General features: G+C 39.6%; 1 protein-coding gene across 1 annotated transcript in view; it reads left to right on the top strand.

Annotated features, from left to right (window-relative positions):
• Nucleotides 1-2,129, top strand: part of KIAA1324L (KIAA1324 like) — a 73,305-nt gene extending 71,176 nt beyond the window's left edge. The window contains exons 21-22 of the mRNA XM_018565039.1: nt 794-959; nt 1,658-2,129. Coding sequence (XP_018420541.1) covers nt 794-959; nt 1,658-1,717 — 226 coding nt within the window. The 3' untranslated portion in view covers nt 1,718-2,129. The remainder of the gene's footprint in view (nt 1-793; nt 960-1,657) is intronic.
• Nucleotides 2,130-12,991: the final 10,862 nt, after the last annotated feature.

The raw sequence follows: 12,991 nt of genomic DNA, 5'->3' as shown, positions 1-12,991 counted from the left end.
GGTACCCCCCAGACCTGGGACATCTTTTCATAGTAAGGAAATATTTCTGGCTAGAGTTCCTTTTTAAGGTTATGGAAATTGTATAATACTATAATATGTATTGTCAGTATACTGCCTAAGAAGGTTGTATCCTTGTAGTTCCCTTATTCAGGACAGCTACTTAATAACCACACTGGCGTAAATATATTAACGTGTTAGGTCTCACTACAGATTGTACCTTGATATACAAAGTGTCATACAATATTTCATACATATAGCATTATTCCGCTTGCACTGCACTTATATGTGTTCATGGGCTGTTAGAGGGGCTATCGACCTGGGTACATTTGAAATGTCAGGCCACATTGTTCACCATTGTGCCAATGTAACAGTTCTATGAGCCTGCCAACTTCTAGCCAAGGACCTGTCCTTACTCCTGAATTTTCTCTGCAGCTTAATAAGCAGCACAGAGACACCAGAGAAAAGACGTAACTATAGTTTCCATCTATGCATTTCAGTAGGATGTAGTTTAGCAACGTACAGTTTGACACATTTTGTCTCTGGTTCTCATAAGATGAATGAAAATGAAACCAGAAGCAAAATGCTTAATAAGCCTAATGTTCTAAAAACTCGTTCTCTAAGTAGTGAAAAATGTCACTGCAGCTAATGTGAACAAGATAGCAATTATTGCACAACATCTTAAAATATATGCCTGTAGCATGTCTTGTGATTATAATGAAATAGAGGACAGGGTATTAGACACTTGCTGCAACTATTTCTAAATATGCATATTCTACTCTTTTTTTTTCCATAGGCTTGAATACAAATACTCCAAACTAATCATTACTGCTAATTCCAAAGAGTGCGAGCTTCCTGCCCCTGACAGCTGTGCCATAATGGAGGGAGAAGACAATGACGATGACGTGGTCTATTCCAATAAGAAATCAATACTGGAAAAGCTGAAATCACTTGCAACAAAGGTAAGGCAAATAAATGATTCATAATTATACATAAAGTATATATGAGTTTTAAATACGCCAGGAAAACTTTGTATTAACCCTTTGTAGTGGGCTACTCCCACACTGCAAAGGTTAAGTGATCGTTTGTGTCTAGGGAGAAAATAAACTAAGATACCCGACTCTCCGAGCTGGCCAGCTGTGACAGTGCTCCCTCCAGCCTGCCTCCTCCTCCGCTGCAGCATTGGAATCTTCCTCAGTGTCCTTATATCTGTTAACAGTGTATAGAATGTGATGATTTACGGGACCTGTATTGTCTCATTGGGGAGACTTCCCTTTATTTCCTGCCCTGGAGACACAACAGAAATCGAGAGAGTGGGAGGGATCCCCTCTGATATTTGTCTGCAGCACAAGTCCCTATTGGAAGCTTTCCCTTTTATTTGTATTTAGATGAGAAGTGTTATATTTTAGATATCCTATCACTTTCTTTACTGGTAACCAGAATTGGTACAGTCAGCAGGTCAAATATAGAAAGTTAATCTCCCCAATAGGAATGCAGACAGCAATACAAACAGAAGTTCTCACTTTTCTGCACTCTATCCACTCTATCTATATTAAACAAGAAAAAAATAGCCGTAGATACAATTTTAAGCAAGATAACCTTTGAATTTTAATATAACTTTAAAGTTCAATCTTCATAATCAATACTGTTATTGTTACAGGAGAAAGAACACTGTTTTGAATCAGTACAGCTGAAATCCTCAAGAACACAAAATATATAAAGACCAGATATTGCCTTTTAGACTCTGGAGGAAAAAAAATGATTTTTTTAAGAAATGAAAAACATATTATTAGAAGAAATCAATGTGAGATACCCATGAAATCAATGAAGCAAGAATTAAAGAAGACATCACAACAAAATAAAAAGCTTGGCTGCCTTATTATATGACAGAATATTTTGCCAAAAATGGATTGTTTGTAAGTTGGGAATTCGGTTTCTACTCAGGAAGAGCAAAGTGACGCAGACAATGTTCATTTTCTTGTGCAAAGCTTGTGCATGTTGTATTATCTCTTTTATCACCTCCCAATGCAACACAGAAACAACAGATGTGCAGTTTACAAGTGCTTTGAAATATATATACCCGGGTGAGAAAAAGGGGAGACAAACTTTTGTGTACTGAAAATTATGTACAAGGCGGGTTGAGAATAATTGAACATTAACAAAAAAAAAAGCTTATTGATGTAGAAATGAATTGTACTAATATTTTTATTATATGACATAAGTGTGATCAGTGTGAATGGTTGAAGTTTTTGAAGAGTACCAGTCCTAAATGGACTTTGAGGGCCCATCCAAATATGTGCAATACAGCAATGCATGGACATTTTAACATTTATTAGGGCTGGTTCACACCCGCCCAGTGTGTTCGGGCATGATTCAGGCCGGAATGCACTGGATGGCATCATGGCCGGCTCACTTTGTTTTGGGCCAGGAGGGGGCGTGGCAGTGCATTGAAGGCAATGGCACAGCAGCCATGCCCTCTGGCTGCAGTGCAATTGGCCGGACTGGAACACGTGGCACATCAATGCGGTGTGTTTCGGTCCGGTCAGAAAAAATGCTGCACTATTTTTTCTGACCACACTGGACCGAAAAACGCAGGCGGCCGATCGCGCTGCGGCCGGAAGGCGTGTCGGCTGTGCCATTGACTTCAATGCACCATCCTGCCCCAAAACAAAGTGAGCCGGCTGGAATGTGAACCAGTGCATTCGGGCCAGAATTGGCTGGTGTGAACTAGCCCTTACTATAACATGTGTTAGCGCATCTTGCTGATTACGGTGTGTTGTTGTGCCATCCATTGTGAATGGCACCCTAATTCACTGTACAGAGAGGCCAACATTCCACGCACCACTGTGTGTTGCAATGTGCTGCTTTGTAAAAAATATATATGTTGAACATTTACCATGAGCTCAGGCAGTCGACAGGCCAGTAACTCTCTGACTTTAGATGTTTTATGACCTCTGACTCCCCATGAGTAAGTTTCTGGCAGAGTAAGTAAAGCCAAACAAATTGGCAAATCTGAATCTTTAATAGGCTATCCTGCATAAATATAATTATTTATAACTAAATCTTTAGATTGTTGTATATGCCCAGTTCTAAGTAAACTGAAAGTGCACCAGGTACCTGGGTATTTAAGGATGAGGTCCATTTTGATTGAGCTACTTTGAGTTGTTGGGGCTTACTTTGGACCAAATTAGTTATCCTTGTAGGTGTTGATTTGAAGTTTATTTTTTACTCTAGTCCAGGGAACATACAATCAAGCATAGCATTAAAACAAAAAATACCCTGCACCTGAATGGATATTTTGAAGCAAACAGTTTCCCTGAGTCTGTGTAAAAATAACTCTAAATTACACACGTGCGCACTGTATAGACAGCAAAATGTAATTATATAAAAAGTTATATTGGTTTAAACGTTTGAAAAGCCTCAAAAAGAGTTGCTGAAATGTTTTGACTTATATTTTATTATATGAAAGTGGTTGTACATCTTTAAAATGACAATCATAGGTTTTTGCCAAAATTGTAATTTGTCAATGATTAGGAAGTGAGCACATTTGGTGATGTAAAGGACAGAAAATGACTGGCTGTAGGCAAGTCATTATGTGTAACCGTGTGGAGCAATGTTTCCACTTATTTGGCCATTAGGTTCAGTAACAGGTCACTTATTCCATACTTACTGCCAGTAGTTAATTGTATATGTTAAAATTCCCACTAATTAGGTAACCTGCAAATATGCAAAAAAAAGAGGACATTTTTTGTTAATAGCAGCTGGAGTTTCATGAACACTATTTTATGGCATTGAATAAATCCCTCCTCCCCCTTTCTAGTACACCATTATGTTGCAGTAACGTGCATTACATATTTTGTGGTGCCATTCACTTTGAATTAGATCTCAACATACCTTCATAATCCACTACCTGTGCTATGTATTGTTACACAAGAAAAACGATACGTTTCCTGTCTGATCTGGTGCATTGGCGGCCAATCTAAAATCAATAGGCTGCCTTAATGTAACAAATGTTAATGTACAATGTAACATTCACAGTACAATGCACCAAAGTGTACATGTGTGAATGGGTCCCCTTTCCTATTCTGTCATATTTTATGTTTACTGTAGGGGTAAACATTTATGAAAACTAGAGAAAAGCAAAATTGCATTGCAGCCAGTCACATATTTGAGAGATGTGCTAAGTTTCCAGTGGGAAGTGGGAGGGGCTGTCATATTTGGGACAATATTATGTGTTAAGGGCCATTTTTACATCTGCACATTTTGGTGCAGTTCGAGTGTGGCACAATAAGAACCCAAAACATCTTTAGTGTAATTTTCAGCAAAATGCACCTTCAGAAGAGATGAATGGAAACACATGTAAGACCCCTCTAAAATGCATCTAAAACATATCTGAAATGCAGAGAAATGGCCCTAAAGACAATCAGTTTCAGAGAAAAAAGCATGTGACTAACTCAAGTTCTTGAGAGCCGGCATCAAAAAGTATATCTGCATACCTTTTGATGTGATCAGAGCTTCTTCAGACCTGGAAGACCCTCTGTAATGGCCAGCGAGACATGTGCATTGCAATGTGGATTGCTGGCGATGTGTTAATGAGCTGACTTGGAATTCGTAGTCGAGGTCTAACTGCTGAGTACAAAGTCAGGGCCCTTGGGCCACACAGTTTAAGTTGTGACCATGACCATGACAAAATGCAAATTGTATGGTTATTATCATGATAACTCAATTTAATGTCCCAGATTTTTATTTGGTCTGCTGGGAGCTATGAAGTCATGTTAACTTTTTTTCAAGCTTGCATTATGTAAACAGAACATAAGGTAACACCTCAATTTTTTTTTTCTTCATTTAAAAAAAAATAAATCAGTTCACACATTTGTTTAAAAAAATCCAAATGTAGTGCCTTCTTCCACAGCCGTGTAAAAATGTAAAACATAATTTTACAGATAATGACAGCAGAACTGGTACTTGATTTAAAGCTTTAACTTCTGCTTTAACTTTCAGTACTATTCAGTTCTGCTTTACACCAACAGCTGAGGCCTGTGCTGTAGATTTATTACATAAGTGATCTAGTTGCCAACAGTCAATATACTGTCTCAGTTGGTGTGAAGTATGGCTGGCCACCTTGACTTTTAAAAAAAAAAAAAAAAAAAACACTCAATGAAAACCTGTCAACCCCTGCCAATACAGAATTGTTTCAATGCCCTATCTGAACATTTTTAGTTTGACAACCAAACGCAGAGGTTTCTTTTAATAAGACAAAAAGCAGTGTGCAAACTGCAGTGCCCCATTGCAGCATATTTAAAAACAGAGGGCTTACCTCAATGTGCAGGCACCCCCAGGTACGCACTTGCTAGCTTAGCTTATCTTTACAGTGCCTGGGATCCCTAAAAACCTAGGTGCTTTGCTAATCTATTAATGACCACAAAGATTCCTGATCAGTAGTTGGCGCACCTTCTTCTTTCCTGTGCTCCTTCCTGTTGGCCAGTGAGGCCAATCCAATGTAGTAACTCGTAGGAAGATATGAGGAGGTGGGCCCAGAAGCTGTGTGGCTAATTACTGTCTAATAGAGTACTAGGGTTAGGGAATTCCAGGCACTTTAAAGAAAGACTGAACCAACAGCCATGCACCTTGAGGTCCTTCTTTATGGATATGAAATCACCTTAGAAGGTAAGGTGATATCACAGGTTCACTTTAGGATCATATTTTGACGAGTAGAGCAAACTGAAATCTGATTGGCTGCTATATTTTACTGCAGTTTACAAATGATAAATTTCCTTTGACCTATATTATGAAATAAGCCAATTGGAGCTGGAGAGTTTACATAAAGACCATTATTTTAGTGTTGTTACTTTTGTTTTTGCGTCCAGCACAGTTGCCTAGGAAGATCTGGTTGATACATAGAATTTCTGACAATAACAAATGTATATAAAGTCAATAAAACTAAAATGTTATATTGTTGTTGGTGTACATTTCTATTATTAAATGGATTATAGGCTTGTGTTTTATAATGTTTATGATTTATTTGGGAAAAAAAAAGAAACTGCTATTTTAAGAAAAAAATATAATGTTTGCTGGTTTTATTGTTTTTTAAAACTAATTTATTGCACTCCTCACGCAGTAATTTTTAACAGCAAAAACAAAAGAAGTTTTTTTTTTGTGTATAATGTCAAGTATGATTATTTTCAAAGATCTGTTCTGTGAAACATGGTACATACATGTCATATTTGTTTTAATGTTAGTCACTGTGTAATAAAAAGCATTTGGCTGTTTAGTTGTTGCATTTTGTATCCATAATAGAGTTACATTAATATACAGAGTTCCTCTAGTTTTTGTTTCTCCCATGCTTGGTACAGTTGATATAATAGGGCATTAATATCTTAGGCTAATGGAAGGAACCATAGGAAATACCAAGTAGTGTTATTGATAGATTTTTGTTTGGGAAGACTTGTGTTTGGTTCTTGATACACAGGGACTGATTTTCTAAATCGGAACTAAATAAGATTTATTTCCTCCAGCAGGTAATCAGTTGGGGTAATCTGAGGTTCTTTGAGAATGGAGAAAGCTGTGTTTCCTAAAAATAATCTCCTGTTAAAGTATGACATTTTATATGTGGTGAATAACTCTGTCTGAGGTTTGTTTGTGCAATCACTGTAAATGCAGAAACAACAGAACAGATTCATAAAAAATAGATTCTATGGTTTAGAGGTGGTGTCAATATACACTATATTGACAAAAGTATTGGGGCACCTGCCTTGAACCATGATGCCATGAACTTTAATAGCATCCCAGTCTTAGTCCGTAGGGTTCAATATTGAGTTGGCTCACCCTTTGCTGCTATAACAGCTTCAACTCTTCTGGAAAGGCTGTCCACAAGGTTTAGGAGTGTGTCTATGGGAATGTTTGACCATTCTTCCAGAAGCGCATTTGTGAGGTCAGGTACTGATGTTGGATGAGAAGGCCTGGCTGGCAGTCTCCGCTCTAATTTTCCCAAAGGTGTTCTATCGGATTGAGGTCAGGACTCTGTGCAGGCCAGTCAAGTTCCTCCACCCCAAACTCGCTCATCCATGTCTTTATGGACCTTGCTTTGTGCACTGGTGCAAAATCATGTTGGAACAGGAAGGGGCCATCCCCAAACTGTTCCCACAAAGTTGGGAGCAGGAAATTGTCCAAAATGTCTTGGTATGCTGATGCCTTAAGGGGCCAAGCCCAACCTCTTAAAAACAACCCCACACCATAATCGCCCTCCACCAAACTTTACACTTGGCACAATGCAGTCAGGCAAGTACCGTTCTCCTGGCAACCACCCAACCGAGACACGTCCATCGGATTGCCAGACAGAGAAGCTTGATTCGTCACTCCAGAGAACACATCTCCACTTCTCTAGAGTCCAGTGGCGGCGTGCTTTACACCACTGCATCCGACGTTTTGCATTGTACTTGGTGATGTAAGGCTTTGATGCAGCTGCTCTGCCACGGAAACCCATTCCGTAAAGCTCTCTACACACTGTTTATGTGCCAATCTGAAGGCCACACGAAGTTTGGAGGTCTGTAGCTATTGACTCTGCAGACAGTGGGCGACTTCTGCGCACTGTGCACTTCAGCATGCACTAACCCCACTCTGTCATTTTACGTGGCCTATCACTTTGTGGCTGAGTTGCTGTTGTTCCCAGTTGCTTCCACTTTGTTATAATACCACTAAAAATTGACAGTGAAATTTGTAGTAGCAAGGAAATTTCACGGAACACCTGCATCCAATGATTTGGAGGGGTGTCCCTATACTTTTGGCAATATAGTGTATAGGAGTTGCTAGAGTTGTTACATTGCTAGGGAATTTGCACTTTGCAAGGGAATTTTTCTTAGCTTAGTGAATAAGGTGGAACTGTGGACTTTCATCAGTTTTTTTTTAACTTTTCCTTGCACATGATTGGATATCATCATTGCAAAATGAATTCACCAAGCTAAGGGAAATTTCCTGTGCATAGTGCAAATTCCTTTGCAAAGTGAACAGCCCATTTACCTTTAGTAAATTACCTCCATGATGTCTGGACACCAGGCTGGCAGCTTCTGCACGCCATAGGGCTTTCATGGTCACCTTGGGCTGTGACTGGAGTGTATGAATCTAAAATGGAGGCACCATATGGTGCTGTAGTCTATATCCAAGTTAAATCCAATGTAAAATCCAATGAAACATGTACACAGAGTAAATGCTAAAAAAAACGGCTGGCAAGCGTGCCTCTCCATTAACAGTCACAATACTAACCAAACATCCCCTACCAAGTCTGAATACACTAGTCCATATCTTTGAAGCCCTAATGAAGAGGGCAAGTCTTAGCCCCCCATAAGTGTTGGCTTTGTGTATGTTTTTTTATTTGAATCATTGCTGGTTTTTTAAATGGCTGCAAGCTTTCAATTACATATTTCATAAAATTGCCTGGTTGGTGCCAAGGGCAAAACTAGTGATCCTTAACCCGGTGTAGAACATCTCCTTGACTGGCAAACCATATATGCACTGCAAGTATCCTCATTCAGCAGTCCCCTTCAATTGGCACATTTTTCTTTTAAACTAATTATCTGTATTGAAGTTGGATTTGTGGGTAGTACAATTTGGATTTAGTACACATACGTGACTAAATACAGGCCTTCAGCCTTGGCTCAATCGGTCTGAAAAAATATAGTTTCTGTAAAAAGGCATTGTTTTATACCCTGTATTGCTTCCTCATACTTACAATGAGTGGCCAGATTATTATGATCACCCCATCAGTACTTTGTTGGGCCACGAGATGACTCCACGACACAAGATGACTTCGTTGGGCCGCCTCGTGACTCCACGAGATGTTGAAAGGTCATGCGAGGAATCTGACACTGCACTGTTGCCCTTCTGTTGTCTTGTACCAGTCTTGCCACTCTCCGTTCTGCCCTAACATTGACTGGTCGCTGACGGCCACAATTCGCACGTTCAGACCCAGATTTTTGGCTGACAGTCCAGTCTTTAAACACTTTAACAACAGCTGCTCTTGAACATTTAACAAATTCTGCTGTTTTGCTGATACCCGCTTCATGGCTCCCACGTTCAAAATTGTTTACCCATATCTTCAGAAAAAAATCACTTCTACTGTCGTGGTAAACAACCTGCTTCCCTATTTATAATGGTCTGGCCCTCTAGCAACTTCAGCGCGAAATTATAGCTAATTAGCCTACAAACGTCCGGTGGTCAAAATAATCTGGCCACTCAGTGTATATTGGTATGCCCTTTATAACCTATCTCTAAGATAAAGAATTCTGGCAACATAACAAAAACCTTGCAAATGCAAACTTCTCTGATTACTGAAAACTGGAACTAAATACTCTTTTCATTGAAGGATGGTATTGCTTAGTGAAAGAGTGTGATATGATAAGTTTATGTATTTTCAATGGTTTTGCATATTCATTCCAATTATCTATGAATCCTATTCATTACTCTTAGCTGTTTTCATTTAAGCAGTCTCAGGATGAGAATCTGTGTTGAAGCCTAGCCCAATGATGCATTATTACCATATTTCTTATTAAACATAATTGCCACAAATTGTGAAAATATTAATATATATGTAAATCAAGCCTGGTCACAGTTGTGCTTCTAAAAAGAATGAAGAAGTAAAAATGAACACTGCGGTAATAAATCTCTGTTTGAAATTTCATTTAATTGCAGCTTAACCAAGTTTGGTACGTTTATTAAACTGTAATATTTTATTTAATTTATAAAAGCAAAATTGTCAAAACTACCACAAGAAGGCAGTATTTTCATTTGTATCTTCATTGATTTATACTTAAATGCTGTTCCGAAAAAACTGTGTCGAGACATTTAGATCAGTTGTTCTTTGTTCTCCAGTATCATTAAGCCTTTTAAATGTACACTCAAGCATAGCAGGTGCTGCTGCACACTTGGCATTAATGCTCTAAGTCATTAGATTAGAGCTGCAACAGTTAATCGATTACGTCGATTAAAATCGACGATGGAAAACGTCAACGTTTTCCATCGTCGATTTGTCGGCTATCGATAGGTTAGCCTGTTCGGGGCTCCACACATGACCCGAGCCGCACGTCACACGCAGCGCCTGCCGGACACGACGCAGAAGCCACGCCCACGCCGTTGAAGCCGCTACTCCACTCCTCGCAGTGAGCTCCCTCACTCGCCACACTCTTGATGATGTGACTGGGCCCTCCCCGCCGATCGACATGTCACCGCACGACACGACTCCTCCCCGCCATACGAACTCGCTGCTTCTGCCTGCAAGCCGCATCTCGCGCCTCACAGACTCGCCGCGACCCACCCATTCATGATCGGCAATGAAGGAAGAGCAGGCATATGGGGAAAGGCAGCTGCCAGACAGGCCCACAAGCTGCTCAGGTAAGCCTGCATAGTATAATGTACTATTGCTGCAATTTGCTGTATTCCTCTATAGCTGCTGGTATTCTTCATTGCGCCGTATAATCATTATACAGCACACTACAGAATACCACCAGCTATAGAGGACTACAAATCCCAGCAATAGTACATTTTACTGCACACTGCAGAATACCACCAGCTAGAGGACTACAAATCCCAGCAATACAACATTATACAGCGCAACACAGAATAACACCAGCTAGAGGACTACAAATCCCAGCAATAGAACATTATACAGCGCAACACGGAATAACACCAGCTACAGAGGACTACAAATCCCAGCAATAGAACATTATAGTATAATGGACTATTGCTGCGATTTGCTGTATTCCTCTATAGCTGCTGGTATTCTGCATTGCACCGCTGTATAATGTACTATATTGCACACCACACTTTTTTTTATTTCCACCGCTCCAAGCTTGCTCCCGGGATGGACTACAATCTCAATACAAACCAGTAGTCCATCACTGGAGCCATTTTTTTAAAATCCGATTAACCGATTAATTGAACTTAATAATCAGCTAACTAATCAATTATGAAAATAATCGTTAGCTGCAGCCCTACATTGGATCACTGTCTACTGTACACACTCCTAGAAGGAAGAACCATTTAAAATGCATCTGAACCTAAAAAAAACATTGTATTCATTTTTTAGTTTTTTTTTTTGTTTACCTGGTAAATCTGAATAAAACTCTTCCTGTCCTAGGGTGGCTACGCTTACTCACTCCATGATAGCCAAGGAGGGAGCCATGGTTGTCAACCAGGCTAAACTACAAACAAATCTTCCTCTTTTTATCTCCATTTCATGGGGTGGTGGATTAGTAGTTTAAAGTAGCTCATCTCACAGAAAGTGACAAGAACACGGCATTTCTGGCAAGTTTAACATATTTTCTGTACTTTCTGAAAATGTTATTAGTCTGAAATATCAACTAATTCAACCACCACATCTAAGGCCTGGTAATGAACCCATTAGGCATAGTCCCCTTTCTACTCTCAATAACTTGGTTGCATCCCTTATTGCCATAACCTATTTGAGCGTTATGTATGCCTCAGCCTGTAAAGAACCCTATTTGGTCCTACACAAAGAGAAGGTGACATTGAGGCCTAAAGCCTCCTTCCTTCCTATGGTGGCTTTGGCCTTTCACCTCAACCAGAACTTTCTTACGTCCCTCTGTGCAGCTCCAGTAGTGCGGCTCCTCTTCAGAAGAAAACTTCCCTTCACTGCCTGGATGTAGATTGAGCTGTGTGGGTTTACCTTGCAGTCACTTCTTCCAATAAAAGGACTGACTCTCTTTTTGTCACTCCTGATGTTCCCTGGAAAGGAGAACCAACATACCACTTCACCAGTTCTTGGTGGCTCAGATCATTATTCAAGTTTATGAGCTTGAGGACAGGGTTCCACTGTTTTTTGTCAAAGCACACTGCACTAGATTTGTTAGTGCTTTGTGGGCTTCTCGGCATCAGGCAATTGTTTCCCAGATTTTCAAAGCTTCCATCCGGTCTTCTGTTTACACATTCTTTAAATTCTGCCAGGTGGATGTTCAGACCTCATCTCATGCTAACTTTGCGTGTAAGGTCTTTCAGTCGACTCTTTGAGCTGCAGACTACCCCTAGTTTTTAATGTTTTGTTATTCTGGCTTGTTAGTTTTTTTCATGCTGTTGCCCACCCCTTAGTTGGACTGCTTTTTGGAAATCACAATCGTCTATAAATAACTGAATCCTGTGTCCCTGAATAAATGAGATCAAAACAGGATTTTTTAATATAACATAAAATCAGTTTCTTGGAGGTTATTAGGGGGGCAGGTTCTACCCCTCTATGTTTGTTATTTATTCCTAATGCTGTGTTACTACAAAACTCTAGAATTATGGGAGTAGGAGGAGTTATACCTGGTTGGCCAATGGCTTCAATGTTTGCCAGTGTTCAATTCCTTCTGAAGACGGCAGTATAACCCTATTGTCTCTGAATAACAGAATCCTGTGTCACTTAATAAACACCAGCAAATGGATTTTATGATAAGTCTAAAAATCTTCTTTTTTTTTTGCTGTTAAAGAACATGTGGTCCTTGCTGAAAGTCTGAACATATACATGTTAGTAGTACTAGAGGAAAACATTGTTGAGTTAGATAGTTTGCACATACCTAGCAGCTATGGATATTGCCTGCCTCAGTTTCCCTTACAAGTCCAACCCTTCACCCTGCTTGGCGAAAACCCTGAATGCAAGGTGACCTTAATGGGACCACCACCTAAACAAGGGAGGGAGAAACCGTCCATCCAGGGCCCATTCCTGGCATCCTGAACAATACTTTATATATAACTTATATTTAAATGCAAAAATGTTTTAGTTAAAAAAAATTTTTTAACAATTTTTAAAAACGCAATAAAACAAATAAAATGATTTAACAAAGAAATTACTTATTATTTCATGATGTCAGACCGGTGCATGATGGAGACAGTTTGACTGCTGTGGGAAACTAAACATAAAAAAGCCTCTGGTAAACAGCTAAAAGCACCGTTGTAATACCCATATGAACTGTGTACCTGCCAAAAGATGTGTAATCATTTATTTAGCCAG

This window comes from Nanorana parkeri, unplaced genomic scaffold (genome assembly GCF_000935625.1).
Source record: "Nanorana parkeri isolate BGI_ZX_2015 unplaced genomic scaffold, ASM93562v1 scaffold808, whole genome shotgun sequence".
Classification (NCBI taxonomy): Eukaryota; Metazoa; Chordata; class Amphibia; order Anura; family Dicroglossidae; genus Nanorana; species Nanorana parkeri.
The sequence above is the reverse complement of the archived record's forward strand: the minus strand, read 5'-3'. Positions and strand labels throughout refer to the sequence as shown.